The 19509-nt window shown below is 33.6% G+C and overlaps 3 protein-coding genes and 1 long non-coding RNA gene across 4 annotated transcripts in view; 2 read left to right on the forward strand and 2 right to left on the reverse strand.

Moving 5' to 3' along the window:
- LOC105198431 overlaps nucleotides 1-7569 on the forward strand; it is a 33439-nt gene extending 25870 nt beyond the window's left edge. The window contains exon 3 of the long non-coding RNA XR_850877.3: nucleotides 5812-7569. This is a non-coding gene — a long non-coding RNA (uncharacterized LOC105198431). The remainder of the gene's footprint in view (nucleotides 1-5811) is intronic.
- Nucleotides 2206-12902, reverse strand: LOC105198430. Its single transcript, XM_011165138.3, has 6 exons — nucleotides 12443-12902; nucleotides 11653-12367; nucleotides 11377-11515; nucleotides 11142-11260; nucleotides 5136-5230; nucleotides 2206-4352 (listed from the first exon to the last, which is right to left on the reverse strand). Exons 1-6 carry the CDS (start codon nucleotides 12475-12477, stop codon nucleotides 3116-3118), a joined length of 2340 nt encoding a protein of 779 aa, XP_011163440.1. The 5' UTR covers nucleotides 12478-12902; the 3' UTR covers nucleotides 2206-3115.
- A 407-nt stretch (nucleotides 12903-13309) lies between these two features.
- LOC105198476 (zinc finger protein ZPR1) lies at nucleotides 13310-15538 on the forward strand. Its single transcript, XM_026138839.2, has 3 exons — nucleotides 13310-13654; nucleotides 13876-14548; nucleotides 14798-15538. Exons 1-3 carry the CDS (start codon nucleotides 13529-13531, stop codon nucleotides 15331-15333), a joined length of 1335 nt encoding a protein of 444 aa, XP_025994624.1. The 5' UTR covers nucleotides 13310-13528; the 3' UTR covers nucleotides 15334-15538.
- LOC105198475 (dynein light chain 1, axonemal-like) lies at nucleotides 15493-18165 on the reverse strand. Its single transcript, XM_011165185.3, has 3 exons — nucleotides 18136-18165; nucleotides 16188-16336; nucleotides 15493-16108 (listed from the first exon to the last, which is right to left on the reverse strand). The coding sequence occupies exons 1-3, from the start codon at nucleotides 18163-18165 to the stop codon at nucleotides 15493-15495; spliced, it is 795 nt and encodes a 264-aa protein (XP_011163487.3).
- Between the last annotated feature and the right edge of the window lie 1344 nt (nucleotides 18166-19509).

Consider the following 19509-nt stretch of genomic DNA (forward strand, 5'->3'; position numbering starts at 1 on the left):
AAGTGAAAAGATGGAAAAGATGGAAAGTGTAAGAAAGGAAAAGACGGTGTAACAAAAAAAAAAAAACAGTATTGTAGATTGAAAATATAACATTTGTCATGTAATAAGCCAATTTGAGCGTCCCATACGCAACTGCGCAAAATAATTAAAAAAAAATTTTTTTCAAGTTTTATGTCATAAAAAATATTTAACTATGCGTTTCAATCATTCTAACAATATTATTTTTTCAAAATCACATAGAAAATGAAAAATATTCGACCATGAATTTCAATCATTCTAACCATATCAAAATTCAAAGCAAATATCATCTATTTTAACCTGCAATTGCATTCTAGTCGATTTCAGCATTGTTAATAATGCAGATATATTTCGCGTAACAATACGTCCAAACAAAATTACACGCGCTTAATTAGAATAGCGCTTAATAGTAATAAATTATTATTTCGAAAATACATACGAATTAATGAACAAGTCTTAATAACAATGATCTATTAATAATTTGCTCTTTCTCTAACGAAGATGTGTAACGATCGTTTGTGAGGAGCGATCGGATAAAACGATCTCATATGAAGACTCATGATGTGCACAAAGTTTTAATCAATAATATTTTTGCAAGTATACTCTAATATTTAAATAACGCGCGAATAATTATAGACAAGCGATACATAATCAGTATGTTATGTTAAAAGTAATTGTTTGATGCTCTTGCTAAATTATAGTAATGATTTGAGAAATAATTCCAGATTAAATAATATGAAATCCAAACAATTAATGCGGTGATTTTATAAAATCAAGACAGTCATGCATTTACTTTTATAAACTATTTTGCATGATATATATATCATGCAATTACTTTTTATAAAATCACCGTGGTGACTTTACAAAAAAAAAAGAAATATTTCAAAAGACATTATGAACCGCTTATGTGTATAAATCAATTTATTAGCCGGCGATTCTACGTAATCGTCAGAAATTTCATGAAGTGGTCTTCGAATTAAATGTTTTCATCATAATCTATAATCTATAAGGCAACAACTCGCACTTCCGACATGCACGCGTTCAGAGATCAGTCACGGGTCCGGATAAATTTACGCTACCGTCTACCACGAGGATAATTTTGGAATCGCTCGCGATCGACGAGTTCTTGTCACTTCTGGACGTGTCCGGTTTCCCATTATCGGTGTTGTCGTCGCCGTCCTCCGGCTCATTCCGCTCGTCTTCCGATGATGACGATGATAACGGCACCTGAATCATCGGCTCCTTGGCCTGGTCTTCGGGAACGGGATACACACCGGAAGTTAGGACGTCGCAAATCCTGCTTACAGTTTCCATGGCCGTGGCACCGTTCATCTTTTTACGTAGTATCTCCACCAGCTTCTCCAGTCTGACAAATTACGTTTCGTGTCACGTTACATTCGTTCGTGCGCGCTTGGGAACGTGCCGTTTTCCACCGCTAATGCATCCAAACATTTACTAATGCATCCAAAGACTTGCCCAACAAATTCTTTAGCAGAGAGTAAAGCGAAAGTTTCAGCGGAAAGCCATGCTGCCGGCTAGAAAACAGAAGAAAACGGTGCGATTCGGTGCTTGCCGTCCAGATGAAGCGTGCGCTGGGAGATCTCTCCGAGAAAGAGACAGAGAGAGAGAGAGAGAGAGAGAGAGAAATCGACAGATCTTCCAAGAGTAGAAGGAATCATGCAAGTAGGGTTGCATTAACAGTTTACATAGAAAAAAATAATTTTAGAAAGCGAAACGTACAACAATTCAGCAATAATGTAAATTACTGTTATATTATTCAATATTACAAAGTAAAATATTTTACTAAATCGAATCTAAAAAAGAAAAAAGAAAGCATATTTTTGGACAAAAACATATTCGGATTAAACTTTTATATTTACTTTAAATTATAGAGAATTATAGAGAGTTATAATATATAAATACAAATTTTAATAGAAAGGTTTCATAAAATGTCTGAATCATGCGAAAAATATGGCAACAATTATTTCATCTTCTTTAAAGCGCTGAAAATAATAGAAATATGCAACGTAACTAAAAACATACAACAATACAGGCACAATAACAGGTGTATAAAAAATATATATGCAACATATAACATACGCAGAAAAATACAAATAGAAGCATGCTAATAAAGCTGCATACCATGCATGATATATGAAAATTTAATTAATATATACATCATAAAAATATAAGAAAAAAAATGTATTTATTGTGCATATCTGTGCTTTTTACATACATTTGATATATTTACGGATATCTCTACATTAAAGAAGCAGCTATTCGTCAGTTAACAATGTATAAAATTTCCATAAGCATAGCGAATAACGACAATGTATTAAAGTGTCTGCATACTTAAATAGCAACTGGAGTAATTGCTACGTCAATCTATGTAAAGCCCTTTGGTCGTTAATGTTAATCAGTTACCTTCCTTTCCATGAAAAGAACAGCTCCTTACGCTGATTACGAAACACTTCGCTTATGTAAAAAAAATATATAATACAATTATAAATTATTGAATTGAAAATGTCTACTTCCAATCAACAGGAAGCCGTCTTTCTCCAATTTTCTTTTAAGATGCAACGTTACGGAAATAGTGCTGCGATATGGCGCATGTAAATTACGTTATTCCGGTACATTAAACAATCGTGTATTGTTTTATAATTTAAATGATATTGTTAACAAATTAAAATCATTATAAAAGAAGAACTCGATATCAGTCAGCTACATATACGTATGATTCATCGAAAACAAAATTCATTCAATTAAGTTTAAAAAAGTCACTTTTTTTAACTTGTGCCAATATTTTCAACTAATGTATAGAACTTATGTATACCTGTTCAGAAATACGAATCTCCTTTAGATACCAGGAATGACGTAATTCCCCCGAAGTGCCGGGAGCATGAGTGCGACGAGCGTGTACGAAAAAGCATGCATGACAAGTGAATAATAGACCTACGTGCTATTCGATATGTACATAGTAGTAGCCTCTAGTAAAAAGCCCCTTGAAGCCCCTTTTCGCGGATATTGATGACGAGTAGCGTGGTGTATGGCGTTCTTTTTGTCTTTTTGCTCGGGGCCCCGCGCGTACGCGCGCAACCTAGATATAGGCGGTGGTGTAGGTGGCACGTGAAGGTGCTGTTTGGGTTCTGGAAGTCAGGGTTCTCGTCGAGCAGAGGTCTTTTGGGACGATGGAGCCACCACTGACCACAACGACGTCCGGCACGTCGGTGATGGCTCGACCCGTGCGACTGTCATTGGGAAAACAATCCTCATCCTCGTCCTCGTCCTCGCCGTTCGCCGTGTCGCGATTGCTCCCGGAGGAGCACGGTGGGAACGTGGTGCCGATCAGGATCTTGATGTCTTCGCACGGATCCTTGTCGCACTTGTCACCCTCGCTAAACAGCCTCCTCAAAGTCCCCTTCTTTCGCCGTGATTTCTTAAAGCTGCCTCGCTGGTTGTTAAATTTGCGCAGCTCCTGCCAGAAACTGTGATTATCCGAGTGATTGATGAATTTCTCCGGCTTGCTCGCAACATCGTTCAGCTTATCCGGCAAATCTTTCTGTTCCTCGAGGACTTTGGATGATTCGGGATCCTTTGCTTCATCCTTTTCCGTTATCGATCGCCTCTTCGCTTCCAATATCTGATTTATCCAAGGTTCCAGAATACCAGTCAAACGCTTCGTTTTTTCTTCCTCCTCAGTCATCGGTCCCTCCTCGATTTTCACTTTGTCATCGTTTCTCGTAGTACCGATGTCGCGCACTTCCTTCTGATTCAACGGCACAAAGCAATTGTTCAATTCTAACGACATAGTTTCGCAAATAGCCTTGGTACAGATAGATCCCGAACTCTTTTCTATTTTGTTCCAAGGTTCGATTTCAACCGCATTGATGACATCATCGTTCGTACAAGTTACAGCGATGTGACAAGACACCAAAGACGTTTCCGACCGCGCGTCTTCCTTCGTCGGAGAATCCTCGCGGGACACGGATCCGGAGTCCGCCGCGAAATTTTGACATTGATTCGTCTCGGAGATGAGTTGAAGAGCCATTTCCTCCGCGGAACGGGGACGTAGAACGGAAGAGGCGGAGAATGTGTTGCGCAATGAAGGTGGGATAGCGGAAAGCAGGAAGCAATCGGGAAGAGCGGTACGCACGGGGGTGCTGGCTATACAGGGCGTATCGAAAGTTACAGGCGTGACAGATCTGGATACCGCAAAGTTTACGCACTTTGCTGCGTGGTTCTCGGCCAGGGTCCTGGACGCCCGCGCCTCCTGGAGCTCTCGTCGCAGCGCCAGATTCTCCTCCTCGAAGACTGCGATCTCGCGGCCCTCGTTGCTAGTGCGAATAGAATTGATTTTTCTTTCCGTTTCTTTTCTTTTTATCAGAAGCAAGCTTCGACGTTGATTGCGAGAGACAGCGAACCGATGTAATTGAAGTTGTGGATATCGTTAAGTAATTTCGAAGATCGCGTTCGTCGAGAAAAGATGATTGAAATAACATATAGTTCGAGAAAAGATGATTGGAATGACGTATGATATAGAACGAAAAGTTATTGTGAATAATGATATGAAATATCTAGACTGTTCATCCAGAAGTGCTGATTCAAATGCTTCATCATTCGTAATGGCTTTCACTTGCCTTCTATTTTAGCCACGTGACTTTACTGTAGAAAGCGTTGAACTATTCTGAAGCTACTGCCGGACTCCAGATGACATCGTGGAGTTCGATTCTAAGCAACGTTTCAATAATCATAAACGGAACAGCAGAAGACAACATCAAAATGTACGCGATTTATTGGACAATAATTGTTCGCTAAATTTATCACAAATAAATGTGTGAAAAAAAAATTATACGTGTGCCCCTATGCGTAGAGATTATGAGCGGAAAATAGAACTAAAAGTAGGAACAAATATCTGTGATAAACCATAATCAATTACGGAGGAATAATTGGAATCAATTTTCCGACAGGCTTTATCAGATACGTCGGAGTACTATCGTATTTTACCACGCCTTTTAAATTATATATATACACCGTCGGAACGGTGTTGGAAAACAAAACAAATACTAGAACCTAAAGCAAGCTTCTAAATATTTACAAATGCTAAAAAGCTTACTTACGTTGCGCTCAGCTTCAACGCCATCATTTCCTCCTCCAGTTTCATGACACGCTGGTCACTTTCTTCTTTCTCTTTCATAAGCTTCGCCAATTGATTCTGCAACAAAAAAAAAAATATAGAGAAACGTTAATCCTCAGGTAAGATAAAAGCTAACATCGGTATCATTGAATCAGAACCAGAAAGAGAAACTCGTCATCGTGTTGAAAGAACTAAAGTCTTATTGCTGGAAAAAAAATATAAGACAATATTTTCACATTCGTAGATTCTGTTGAAATATCAGACCAATCAATGGGTTCCCATATATTTGGAAAAATATATATGTTTGAACAGAACAAATAAGATTTTGTCAGAATTCTTTTCATTTTTTCCAAATTATGTTTTTTTTCATTTCAGAGGCTACAAACTTTGTAGCCTCTGAAATAACTCTTAACTAGCAATTTTTCATTGTACTTACGTTAAAAATTTTCTACAGCAAATATAGCTGTCCTAGAAAAATTATTAAAAACGCATAAACTTATAAACGAACTGATATAAATTATTCTCAAAAGAATTATTCTAACATTTTCTAAATTATTCCTAAACTTCTTTGTTTTTACACAAAACTAGCTTAAACTATCAAAGGTAATTACATTTTTTTTCTTATCCGTTTTAACCACTTTATATCTTGATGTTTAAAGGTAAACGCAACACGCTGGGAAATATAAAAAAAAAAGAGAGGAGAAGGAGCGAAGCAACCTTGATCGGCTCTCACGTGCAGCAAAATTTACATGGACGTGGAGATGGAGGGTCCCGGAGGTTCAATTACGAGATTGCCAATATGCAAGCGACATGGCGGTGGCGGCCATCGCTTCGGCTGATGAGGCTAATGGATGGTTGAAACCTGAGAAGAACGGCAAAGAGGAAAAAGAGGCCAAGGGAGAGGCCCCTGACAGCCACTAAGTGCGCTCCGTCCTTCTCCACCCTTCCCCAATCCCCCCTCCCTCTTCCATTCCCGTCCCTTCGGTCCCAGCCCTGTTCTCTCTCGCCTCTGCAACACTCTGCCCGCTGCGGATGCCCTTATGTGAAACCTAATCACTTTTAGCGCGTCACGGATATTTCGTATTATGTCTACATTGCGTTCTCCGGTATCGGCCGACTTTATCAGCCGTCTCTCTACGGTTCGACCTTTCCCTCATCGCCCCTCGTACCCATCCTTCACGAAGTCGAGTCGCGCGTGCAGCAAGCCCTAATCGGCTGATGCGTTTCTCAAGGATAGATCGTGGAGTTTTTGAGAGAAGCGTCGAAAAATGCTTATAAACTCTTCATTGTGTAAATGTAAAAATTTTTTTAAATAAAAAATATAAAATATAAAACTCATTAAATATTTCTGAAATGCTTTTGTCTCTAGACTGTTAAAAACAAAGTATTTAATGATACTTATCTTTACCTAATCTATTCGTCTTTAGCTGCCTTTTTGATTAAAAATTTTTTTCAAACAATTGTATACATCCAAATGCTGTATTTTTATATTTAGTTTTACTTATCGCAATGCTGTTAGTAATGACATTGTAATAAAAGATTACGCTTTATAATGCGTGATTACAACTTAGATAATGCAGTTATGACAGAGAAGTATAATTTGTATTGGATAATGCAACATCTTTCTTTCTATGTTGTTAAATCGATACGTATGTACGAATGCTTGTAATAATGGCACATTTGCGTGTTTGTACTAATGTATGCAATACTTTATTAATACGTATCGCAATTTCGCATCATTAAAATAATATGTGCGCAAAAGGAAATTAATTTTTCTAGGAAATTTATAATGTGATCTCAACTATTAATGATTTGTTCTATTGCCAAAATTAGATTATCTATGCAACATATCATAATGCAAAAAAAATGTATTCCTAACGATTTAACAACTATTGTGCATTTTTTAGCAAGAAATAAAATTAAAAGAAATTGAAAGAAAATATAGAAAAGTAATAAAAATAATTTAATTATACAGTCGTATTGTTGGAATCATTTTGGTTTTGCTAATTATTTCAATTTTTTTGTATTATAAAGTATAGAATACTTTCAAATATTTTATAAGTATGTGAATATAATACAAATAATGATATAATATTAAAATATTTCTTCAGTAACCGAAAATAAGAATAGAAAATTACTAAATATTATACATTCAGCTGTAATGTTAAAGCTAAGATTAATCTCTATAAATCTAGACAATTAAAGACACACAATAAATTTTGTAAAATATGCAGATTTAACATAGTTCGCAAATATTTGTTATAAGTTTCATTAGTAGAAAGGTTACACAAATTGATATAGGGTCTACATAGAGTCACTGCACCATTCATTGAACAATCACTAATAAATGACTGTTTAAGAAAAAAATGTAACTGTTTAAACTGTTTAAGAAGAATATTAAAATAATAGAAATAAAAGTACGGGTTCCATTTACATTTTATACAATAACTTTATTAATAATTATTCAATATTATAAATTGAAAACTTAATTATTATATTCGTCAATGTATTGTTTAACTAATTCCGGACTCAAAGTTATGAAATATTTACATATTATCTACTTTTTCTATCCACTATTATCTATTATTTACAAAAATGTAACAATACTGCATAATAGGTCCAAGAGAAATAAAGATGGTAATGTAATCTCCCCCTCTCACAAAAATAAATTTTAAAATTATTTTTGTTTAAAAAAATGTTTTATTATAAAAATATATATTATTTAAAAAAAAATATATATATATATATAGAAAATATTGCAATTCTTTCATATTATAAACTGTAGTACTGAAAATCTATAATATATGTAAACTATAAATTAATAGTAGAACTATAATAAACTCATTGATAATAACTTGAGAATAACTTCTTCGGCATAAATACTTCACAAAAGAAGCAACATTAAATCTGTTAAGATGTTAGTATGTTTAAAAGACAAATTGATGGCAGCCAAGAGAAAAACGTGCTAATTTAATAAAATTCCATACTATTGTTTAACTTTAAGTAACACAAAATATATATAGTAAAAAGAATATTAAATAACAAAAAAGCAATCAAGTGTACATATATTTGTATGACAATAAGTTTAAAAAGAATGAGAAAGTGTATGTAATTAAATGCTAAAATATACTTTGAAAAGATCTCGAAATGTTCAAAAGTAAAAATGTCTTGTAACAAACATCGACTATTGTGTATTGTTATATTAGCGTCACTGTATAACGGTAATTACTAAACAAATGATTCCATAAATAATCACTAGAATTCGTCACGTAATAAAGGAGAAGGAGGTATTATTGACAATTACGAATGATCATACTACGTACTTTCTCCTCCGAGACTTCAAAATAATAAATTGCAAATTAATTGATGTTTTTTAGATCTAATTTTCATACAGATTTGATTAAAATATTGCTTTGTACTTGAAAATGCAATTATATTAAATTGTTTCTATTTGTTTATGGACTAGTTTAATTTCTTATTTATTTATTAACTGGTGCAATAATTTTATATAAAGTTGTCGATAGAATGATGGCAAAAATTCAATCTTTGACGTACTTGTTACAGAAATTGACAGTATAAATAAAGCAAAATTTGCGTTCGATAACTTGCTCTTTGAGAAGATTATTAACAGAATAAGCAAATAGAAATACAAGCAAGCAAGCAAAAGCAAAATCAATTGTGGCATTTCGCACAAAAAAATTAAGGTTGTCTGAATAATGTTATTTTTTGCCTATCCATATAAAAGAAAATTATAATACTCTATAAACGACCTACATCGCCCCAACCTTAACAAATATAGCTGTTATATACATGTTACAACCGTAATCAGACTTGTAATATGATCGTATTATTAGATGACGATAGAGTATGCGATCAGAAACATAATAAAATCCGTTCACATGCAGCATTTAGCAGTAAATTAGTGGCAGAAACTTGTAGCCTCATACGCAGTTTAGCAGTTTGATGCAAATTAGCAGTAGAACCCGTCGCCAATCTGTTATTAGATTAGCTTGGGTTATATCGACTCTGCCGGAAGAACCCGAGTTTAAAACGGATATAGTTGCTACTGATCTGCTGATATACTACAGATTTATATTTCGTTGACGAGGATATAAATTAATATACACAAGAAGGATCACAATACAATAACACACTTTATTTTATGTGTGAAAATTGTTCGAGAGTTGATACCGCTGCTGTCTATTCTATTACTATGAAACCGAACTCTCAAATGCTGTGCTGCGTAGCTATATTTCATAGATCTCTCAAGATCATACTATTTGTTCTATATTTGATACTATTTAATCTCTCATAGATCATACTATTTGTTCTACGGACCACATTAGAGAGATAGTAATAATCCTTTAGTTGAGACAACCATATATGAAAGTGTTCTAACTAAATGTTATTTATCATAAGAATTACGGTTATGAGAACCGTATAGATGGGCTTAATATCTTAACAATTAAATTCAGTGTAATATTAACTTAAATTCATATACATTTTTCTTTTCTAAACATAGAAAATATTGTTATAACAATCAGCAATTTTTTACCGTGTACGGTAACCGAAAGAGAAGGAGAGAAAGCTGAAAAAGACCGATAGGTACCACCATCACCTGGCTGTCCTAATCAAACAGAACGTAGGAATGCCTGCGCAAACATTACGTCCATGATCGTGACCCGGAAGAGCGAATGCCGAAAATATTGAACGGAGTGCTCATATTACCGTATCTCAATCGCATAACGGCACGGGAAAAAAAAGGGGTCCACTACTTTTGTTTTCTATTCCCATATACTCCCATGTATGGACTTATAGCACACGCACGTATTGTATACGTATACATATATACGTATCTTAACTTTAGTCTTTCAAAAAATTTTACTTTCCTAATTTATGTTTTGTCAAAGAATTACACTAATTTACAAGTTTTTGTACAAAAACGATAATATAAAAACTGTTTCTAGAATAATTTTCGATGCTGAATCCAAATTTGTTGCCAAAATATTTCCATCAGGTTTTTGGAATGTAAGAAAAAATGGTTTTCCAATATATAGAAAATATTGTATAGTATTTTTATTGAAATTAAAAAACAAATCAGAATTATGTTATGTTTAATTTTTTTTATGAAATAGTAGTGTAAATAAATTTCAACGATTATGCAGTTCTTTCTTCCAATAATGTATTGTCACAAACAAAACGTAATAGAAACGTAGTGTAGTTAAAATTAGTCTTATACAATCTTCTCGACATTTTTACGCCATAATATAACAAAATAATAGCTCTATGCAATATTTTTGCAAACAAATAATGATACATTGTATTGTTGCTATCAGTCAAACAATATTATCAACATGCTATGTTTTAAAAATTCAATTTGATGAAATTTTTCTGGCAACAAATCAAATTCAGCACCTCAAAATATATTTTAAAAGTCAAAATTTATTTCAGCAGCTAAAGAAAATCGTCTTTTTTTATTTCATCCATATCAGAGGCCAAAATCAATCCATCACCCTCTTTATAAATTAGTGTTATTAATCATTTTAAAAAATCAACAATGAAACTTGCTCAAGAAAGTTAAAAATAAAAATAATATTAGTGTTGCATAAAAATAATCTTGAAATTTTGTGTGCGTATACGTATGGACTGTTTTATATATTCTTTACTATTTTATAAAAAATTACTAATTTATTTACATTTTATTTGTATGTGTAACTAATACTTGAGATAAAATAGTAGATTATTTAATAAATGTATATAATTACTAAATACAGTTCAATGAAAATTTATCTATTTCTTACTTATTCCCAGCGAATTATGTATTCATAGATAAAAGATGTTGCAAAATTTGGAAAAATAATTAAGTATCAAATTAAAATATCATGCAATTGAGTGCGTTAGAAATAATTATTAAATATATAAAGTAGTGCATGAAGTATATATTAGTACAAAAAATGTTATAAAGGATTACTAAATTTTATATACATACCTTCAGCTCGTCCACTTCTTTTGCTTGTTGATTGCATGTCTCTTCTAACATAGATTTGACTTTTGTAACTAAACCTTCTTCACAGTTCTTGTTAGCTTCTCTAATTTCACGTATAAATTCTGAAACAAATAATATATTATTTCATCAAAATAATGTAATGATAGCCTTACTATAAAACTGTGCAAAACGAATAAAAAAATTATAAATATTGAAATGTTATAAAATTATTCTCTACCTGATAACATTCCAGGTTGGTAATCCGTAGGAGTATTATGTTTACACTGTGCCAATTTTGTTTTTACATTCTCTAAATTTGACTTAGTTTCACTAAGTTCTTTAAACAATTGGCTGTTACATTTTTTTAACTCTGTCATCTGTAACATAATATATTTGAAAAAAATATATTAATAAACAATACATTTTGAAACTGATGTACTAAGAAGTACAAATAATCAGTAATAGAATATGTTTACTCTATTTTAAAATAAATAAAAGTTAAATAAGTATAAACCTGCTCAATAAGTGACAGGACAAGTTTATTGCTACGGCTAATTGTTGTTATGGAACTTCCACTTTCGACACTATCAGAATCATCACTGTCTGAGTGAGCAGAAGTCCCAGCAGGTCCCAACCCAGGATCAGAGTATCTTCTGTGCTCTGAATTAAGTTCATCACCATTGACACCGCTGTCTTTGTTGGCGGTGGGTGGTAGACTGGCGTAATCTCCATTTTGAAGGGCGATATGTACAGTAGGCTCTACAACACCATTTTCCTGCATACTCCCATAACCATTAACATTATTGTTGGCATTGGGGCGAACATTTGCCAAATGCTTGTTATAGTGCCTTTGCCTATTGTGGACGGTTCTAATATTTGGCACCGGCATCGGCTGATACATTCGGTACATTGTTGGCAGTGAGACTGGCTGCATAGCATACGTCATCGGCATCGGCGAGTAGCCACAGACGCTCGGATCCGACATCGCAGTGAATAAACGTTGCCCATTACTCGGTACATTCTGCGGCTGCACATCCGTTGGCTGCCACAGCATCCGTGGAGGGTAATCTACCCCAGCCACTAGACCACCGTCCTGATTATTGGGTGTAGTATTCGACCACGTGTCCAGTACCGTGTCCACCAAGTTACTTCTGCGACCAGATCGTCTTTTATTCTTCTTCGAGTGGCTTGGTGGAGTCTGACGTGACGGTCTCGACGGGTTCGGCAACCTGCACGTCAGCAGTCTTGTTTACATCAAAACATAACCCCATGACAAAGCGAGCGGACAGAAAAATGTGACTCACCTCTGCTCCATCCCGGCGAGCGACTCAATCCGCATCAAGAGAACCTGGCTCCTCGTGAGAACGCGCGCGACATCCACGAGACGGGGATGTTAGGTGGGCCGATCCGACAATCCAGTTCTCAACTGTAACGGCACGCCGAGATACCTTCCCGAAACTCCAGCGCGATGTGACAGATCAGGACAATCTTCGCATTACCTTCGACAACTCAACGCATTTTATCCAATCGATTACGCATCGACGCTCGTCGTCAGCAGCGACGACGATCACACAATAGAAACCGAGTGAAAAAAAGAAATAGTCTCGAAACGAGTAAGGTCGTCTATCCGTATTCACGCATGCTGCAATAATGACAGGTGACGATTTCACATGATTTCACATAATTCACATACGAAAAATCGATATTGGGTGACCGCAAATCGATAATAACGACGATCAAACTCGGACGACGATTATCCTCAGTTGATAATGTCACAACCGATTGTTAAGTTGACGCGACCATCAATATTTGGAATATATGTATATAATTTTCTTGCAAATATATTCACTTTAGAAGTACACACACACACACCACACACACGCGCGCGCGCGCGCGCACACACGTACACACGCATGCACAATAGCTTTTTTTTCTTTTTTTCTGGTTAGGGTTGGTTTATAATAGCTGGGAATAGTCATAATTGTAAAAAATTGAAATCATAGTCGATTATTCTTCTATAAATTGATTGGCTAATTTTTTACAGTTACAGCTGATATTTCCGCCGCGCGGCAAAAGTTGGATCGAGTTCAACTTCATGATTGGCTACCATGCCAACTTCCGCCGCGCGGTAAGTCTTGCCGCCTCTTGTGGGCACGAGGCAAGTGCACCCAGATATTATTTTATTCTTGTTTAACATTTAGTAAACAACAAAGATAAAATATCTGGGTGCACTCGAACGTTCATTCTGAATGCACTCCACTGCAATCCATTAGCAGAATTCCTCTCTGCTATTACAATCCATTATCAACATTACTAAAAAAAAAATTTACAGTTGGCATTGTTGGCAATGCTGTAACAGAATTGTGCGACACATAACCTTAAAATGAGAAATGGCAGCCGCTGGAAGACGTATGGAAAATGAGAAAAATCAACCGGTCTTTTGCGAGCTGTCGGCTAGTGATCTGGAGCCGGAGATTACGGAAATCGAGAGTCTATGCGTGGAGTGCGGCAAGAACGTAAGTAACTTTCACGTTTAATATTAAATTTTTGAAACGTTCCTCGTTGCACATTCTCTAAATAACATTTTATATATATTTTATATATATTAATATATATATATATATATATATATATATATATAATAAACATAATTTAAATTTATATATATTTATTTATTAATACATTTATTTTATATTTAAATTTATTATATTATTATGTAAATATATATTCCTACAAGGGGATTACCCGACTGTTGTTGACGAAAATTCCACACTACAAGGATATAGTGCTTATATCCTTTGAGTGCGAACACTGTGGTTATCAAAATAACGAAATACAAAGCGGTGGAAAGATAGCGGAAAAGGGGATCAAAATAACATTGCAAGTGGCAACGTTGCAAGATCTGAATCGCCAAATAGTTAAATCCGATTACACCAGTATTCACATACCCCACTTGGATTTTGAAATTCCTTCGCAGTCTCAAAAAGGAGAAGTTACGACTGTGGAAGGAATAATCGACAGAAGCATTAGAGCATTGGAACAAGATCAGTCCAGGCGTCGGGAAGAATTTCCAGATACTGCAATTGAGATAGACCTATTTATCAGCAAATTACATGCACTGAAGATATTAGAAGAACCATTTACTATTATCTTTCAAGATATTTCAGGAAACAGTCATGTGGAGAATCCAAAAGCACCTATCAAAGATAGTCAGTGTACTATAACATATTTCAAAAGGACGGAAGAACAGAATCATATGTTAGGGATTTATTCTGACAATGAAGATGTCTTACTCAAACCAATACGAGAAGGAGAGTATCCTTTGGAACAAATTGAGGGTGAAGTACTATCCTTTCCTACTAATTGTCCAGACTGCAACAGTCCTTGTGAGACGAACATGAAATTGACAAGTATCCTTTAATTATATTATATAGTATTTCTTAATTATGCCCAAATTATATTTTTAAATTTTCAATAATCAATATAATTTTAATATTTTTAAGCAAAATCAGATATATTAAAACTGTAATGAAAGAATGTATTGCATTACTAAAAAAAATATTTTTTTTTTTTTACTTATTGCTAGATAGTATGTAAATATCTTTGTATCTGTAATTATAAAACTTACACATGAATTCTTTCCTTAATATAATATTTAGACATACCACACTTCAAAGAGGTTGTTATAATGGCGACATTATGCGAGTCTTGTGGTCACAGAACTAATGAGGTGAAGAGCGGCGGTGGGATTGAACCTCAAGGAGTTAGAATCGAAGTGACAGTAACAGGTAGAGAAGACTTCAGTCGTGATCTACTAAAATCAGAAACCTGTGACATGGAGATACCCGAGTTAGAATTGGAAGTTGGTCCAACCATTTTGGGCGGCCGATTCACGACCGTCGAAGGAATCATAATGGCAATGAAAGAACAGTTGTCTTCTTCCACAGCTTTTACCGGAGATAGTACTGATTCCGAAACCGTGAATAGGATGAACACATTTATTGCACAGTTGGAAGACGTTTTAGATGGTCAGAGAAAAGTGACTTTGATTTTAGATGATCCAGCTGGGAATAGCTATGTGCAAAGTCTATCCGACAATGGACCTGATGATAAATTAAAAATTACGAAGTATGAAAGAAATTTTGAGCAAAATGAAGAGCTCGGTCTTAATGATATAAAAGTCGAAAATTATTAGATGTCTCTACCAAAATAAAAAAACAAATATTGCTGCAGTACAAATGTCATCATATGTAAGAATAGCTAAATAACAAAATATTCTAGATCATTGTTTTTGTAACAATTGTATTATTGAAATAACGAATCATTTTTTGTAACAATTGTATTGTTGAAATAGCTAGTATCTTGTAAATATAAATTTTATATTAATTTTGACGCACAAATTCAAATTGATAATTATCTGATTAATAGTCTTTAATAGTTTAATCTTCGCCTGCGTGCCTAGAAGAGGAGAATAAACTTCTTTTTTAAGTGACTTAAAGCGGCGTAGAAAGAGAGAGAGAGAGAGAGATACAGATATAAAAAAATATCTTAAAAGATATATTAGAGAATGCATAGTATACACAATCGGTATTGCATCAAGTTTCGTCAACGTAGGTAGTCGTCTTATGACTTGCGCGCGCCACGATTCCGCATCCATGTTTTCACATATAGGATTGTTAATGAATAACAAATCTTGAAGATTAGGTATTTCTTGCAGTCGATTAAATTCCGCCCAATCTTTTACTAAATTGTTGCCCATATACAAGACTTTGAGCGCTTTGAGAGCGTTGACACCTTTGATCTTTTCGATCAAGTTATAAGATATCCACAACTCCTCCAAATGATCTCCAATCGCCTCCAATCCCGAGAACGTTTTAATATTGTTTCTGCTCAGTGACAAAATCCTCAAATATTTCAAGGAATTAATACCACTGATCTTTTCTATTACATTTGTCGATAAAGACAATTTCCTGGGAATATTTTAAAGAAATAATTTAATCTACGACTTTTAAAAAATACTCATTTTTAATTTGTTAAAGAAGAACGAACTCGACGTTGATTAATGCTGCCAAATTGTTATCCATTCTCTCGATTGGAGGCCATTGGAAGGATAAAATCATCTCTTTTTGTTCGCTTGCGATCAATCCCGTTTTTTCTTCCCATTTTTGAATGGCTTCTTTACATGTCGTCGCTTTAGCCTATATAATTTAATTATAAGTATTATAATTATTCAATGAAAAATTAAATATACTTAAAATCTATTACCATAATTTTTAATATTAATTCTCTTTAATTTCATAAATTAATCTTAACTTTAATGAGATTAATTAATAAATAGTTGCGTTCAGGAGAATGTTTATTTTACAACTGTTATTTTACAGAACACATATAAAGAGAAATGTCAATTCTGTTTTTATATATATTTTCCGTGTTATTTCTTTGCGCCGATTGCTTAGATCACAGAACATATACAAAGAGAAATGTCAATTCCGTTTTGAAAAAAAGGAAAACATGCGACAATCCTAGTAGGGTGGCACGTGTACTACATACTGAATTGTTCTCATGTGGTAACTTACAAGTAATCTTGTATTTATTAGTTGGGATATTAAGCGAGTTTTATAATTCATCGATTAATCAATCGCATCATGCGCAAATAGAACTTTTATAGAAATTGCATTTGCGCCTAATGCGATAACAAATATATATATGTTTTATATATATATATATATATATATATATCTAAAACAATTCAGTAACGATTGACGTACATGCAAATATGTGTAAATATATGTAAATATAACAACATTAAATTCTTAAAATTCTAACAGACATGACATAATTTACTTTTAAACGCTATTAAGAAATTTTGTTAAAAATATTATTAACAATTTTATTAAAATTATTACAAAGTTTCTTGTCACAAAACAAAAATCACAAATGTGACAAGGACAATAAAAATAAAATAGTCTTTATTAATTGCCTAATGGCCTAATGTAAATAATAAAAAAGTCGCATTATGCTGCGATTGCAATGCTAGTGTATTTATTCTTTTTACACAGGCTATTATACGCGTTTGCATGGTTCTTTTTTTATTGATGAATGAGGATCTGTAGCAACGTCTGTAGCACGATCTCAGTTTCTGAATGTGTCCTCCCACCATAGACTTTCAATATATTTTTATACAGATGCACATAAAATCTGTATACGACAAAGAGACACATTTATATAGTTTTCTTTTTCTTTTTTTAGTAAATAAAAAAAGATACGAGCAGAAATATATAAAATGCATTACTTGGCTAATCCTTCCCAGACAACGCACAGACAACACTTCGCTATTGGGCGCTTGTTTCAGAATTCTAAAGTACAATATATAATAAATACTATGCCCGTTATTTCCGTGAGAATTTTGTATTACGCCTACTTATTTTCTTCAGCTTTCGTCTCGAGTATCTCTTCCTTCACTTCCTTTCGTTTTGTGCTCTTCTTCCTTACGCGTCGTTTTTTCTGCTCTGTTTCGTCCTTTTCCTTATCTAGATTGACGTCTTTGATTCAAAGGGCTAGTAACACTACTGCTATGACCCCAAGGTGTAAAAAATGTTTTCTTAACTTGATTCTCGATTTCAAAGGTTTTATAAAATGGATTTCAAAGATTTAAATATTAAAATTTTTGCAACGGACAGCTATATTCGACAAAACAACATCGAACACGTAACATTTATAAAATTGCTAGTGTTCGGCCCTCATCAATTTCGACATGCGCGCTGGTGTGGGCTTGGATAGGGGATTGCCACTGATAGAAGAGGATAATTATAAAAAATAAAAAAGAGAAAAAAGTATTTAGTTTAAACCAATTAATATTGAATAATTGGGGAATAAAGGTGAAATCTTAATAATAATTAGTAAAATAAGAATTAAAAGACATTCTGGAAGATAAAGAAGAAATATACACAATCAAATCTCTGGGCCAATGGATTTGACTGATTGTAAGACGTGGTACTTTGATCTTCAGTAGAAGACAGATATCCATAGGTTAATAGAAGAAGAAGAAGAAGAACCTAGTGTCATCCCTTGAATTATATCTTTTTTTAGATCTAGAGAAACAATTCTATTGAAGTGAAGAAAACTTCCAACAGTTGTAAAATAAATATTCTGCTGAATGGGATGGGAGCGCTTTATTGGATCACAAAACAATTGTTCATAGCCATTCATAATAATTGGTACCAGAACTTTTCGATTGAAATAAATAATCAAAAAATTTTTAATTAGCCAATTGATGTGGGCAATCGAGTCCCTTAACACGACCAATGGGCTGTGTTCAGAGAACGTTAGGGTGCATTCAGCCCAAGCAGAACAACAAGTCAAAATGACATCAAAGTAATTCACAATTGTGTTAAAATGGCATCAAAATGAATCGTAATTGATTAAAAAGTGACTTGTAATGATCATTATGCAGTCACTTTGACATCATTTTGACGTCGTGATGACTCCTTGTTCTGCTTGGGAGATGTCGGAAAGCGGAATCAGCTAGGAACGATCATATTCTTGGTACTACTCTTTTCAATGTATGGACTGCTTTTCTTTCGACTCATTTTGATTTGAGGCATTCTATGAGTTTTATGCGTTGAAGCAATCTATGCGTTTGTTGCGTGATTCGAAACGCTCTTATATTGTATCGATTACCTATCGGATATACCATGGTAGAGTCGACAAGCTCGGACACAATAAATCATTTATTTGAATTTCCCATTTTCATTGAAGAGAAAAATGAAATAATTACTTTATTTTTAAATAAAGAAGAGATGGAGAGAGCAACAAAACGTAAAATTATACGGTTACGCAGATATAATTCACTTTATTAATTATAGATTAGACGCTATTAATAATTGTGCCTTTTTACAGACGAAGCTTTTTTAACACAACTTATTTAAAAATGTTAACAGTTTATTTAAAAAACATTTCTTATAAAATAGGTTTTGTCATTAATAGAAATAAGTTATTTATGTTAAACAAATGTTCAAAAATATGAAATTTTATGTTAAAAGAATATACGTTTAAAATGTTTGTTTCTTTGTGGGAAGAGGCTTACAAAATACATAATTTGAATATTTCATATAAAATGATAAGATTTTTTTTATAATTAAAATAAAACCAAAGATAAAACATAAACAAATACATTTATTAACCTAAATATTTATTCATTAAAAAATACAATACAAAATTTATTCATTAAAAAATACAATATAAAAGATAAATACGTTAATAGATCTTTATTTCAAATACGTAATGTATCGTTTGTCAAAGTTATTTCAATTAAAATTATAACATTTAGAAATTCATTAATATTATAATTATTCCTTTATGTCCGATAATT

This window comes from Solenopsis invicta, chromosome 8, assembly GCF_016802725.1.
Source record: "Solenopsis invicta isolate M01_SB chromosome 8, UNIL_Sinv_3.0, whole genome shotgun sequence".
NCBI classification, from domain to species: domain Eukaryota; kingdom Metazoa; phylum Arthropoda; class Insecta; order Hymenoptera; family Formicidae; genus Solenopsis; species Solenopsis invicta.

What these genes read in the sequence shown, in the direction of transcription:
- LOC105198475 (XM_011165185.3), bottom strand. Translation starts at nt 18,165, where the DNA reads ATGGATATCTGTCTTCTACTGAAGATCAAA. An exon ending in GTCTTCTACTGAAGATCAAA is followed by an intron (nt 16,337 to 18,135) that starts GTACCACGTCTT and finishes TAAATTATATAG; the next exon opens with GCTAAAGCGACGACATGTAA. An exon ending in GCAGCATTAATCAACGTCGA is followed by an intron (nt 16,109 to 16,187) that starts GTTCGTTCTTCT and finishes AAATATTCCCAG; the next exon opens with GAAATTGTCTTTATCGACAA.
- LOC105198430 (XM_011165138.3), bottom strand. Translation starts at nt 12,477, where the DNA reads ATGCGGATTGAGTCGCTCGCCGGGATGGAGCAGAG. An exon ending in TCCTGTCACTTATTGAGCAG is followed by an intron (nt 11,516 to 11,652) that starts GTTTATACTTAT and finishes ATTATGTTACAG; the next exon opens with ATGACAGAGTTAAAAAAATG. An exon ending in CCAACCTGGAATGTTATCAG is followed by an intron (nt 11,261 to 11,376) that starts GTAGAGAATAAT and finishes TATTTGTTTCAG; the next exon opens with AATTTATACGTGAAATTAGA.
- LOC105198476 (XM_026138839.2), top strand. Translation starts at nt 13,529, where the DNA reads ATGGCAGCCGCTGGAAGACGTATGGAAAATGAGAAAAATCAACCGGTC. An exon ending in GCGTGGAGTGCGGCAAGAAC is followed by an intron (nt 13,655 to 13,875) that starts GTAAGTAACTTT and finishes TATTCCTACAAG; the next exon opens with GGGATTACCCGACTGTTGTT. An exon ending in GACGAACATGAAATTGACAA is followed by an intron (nt 14,549 to 14,797) that starts GTATCCTTTAAT and finishes TATAATATTTAG; the next exon opens with ACATACCACACTTCAAAGAG.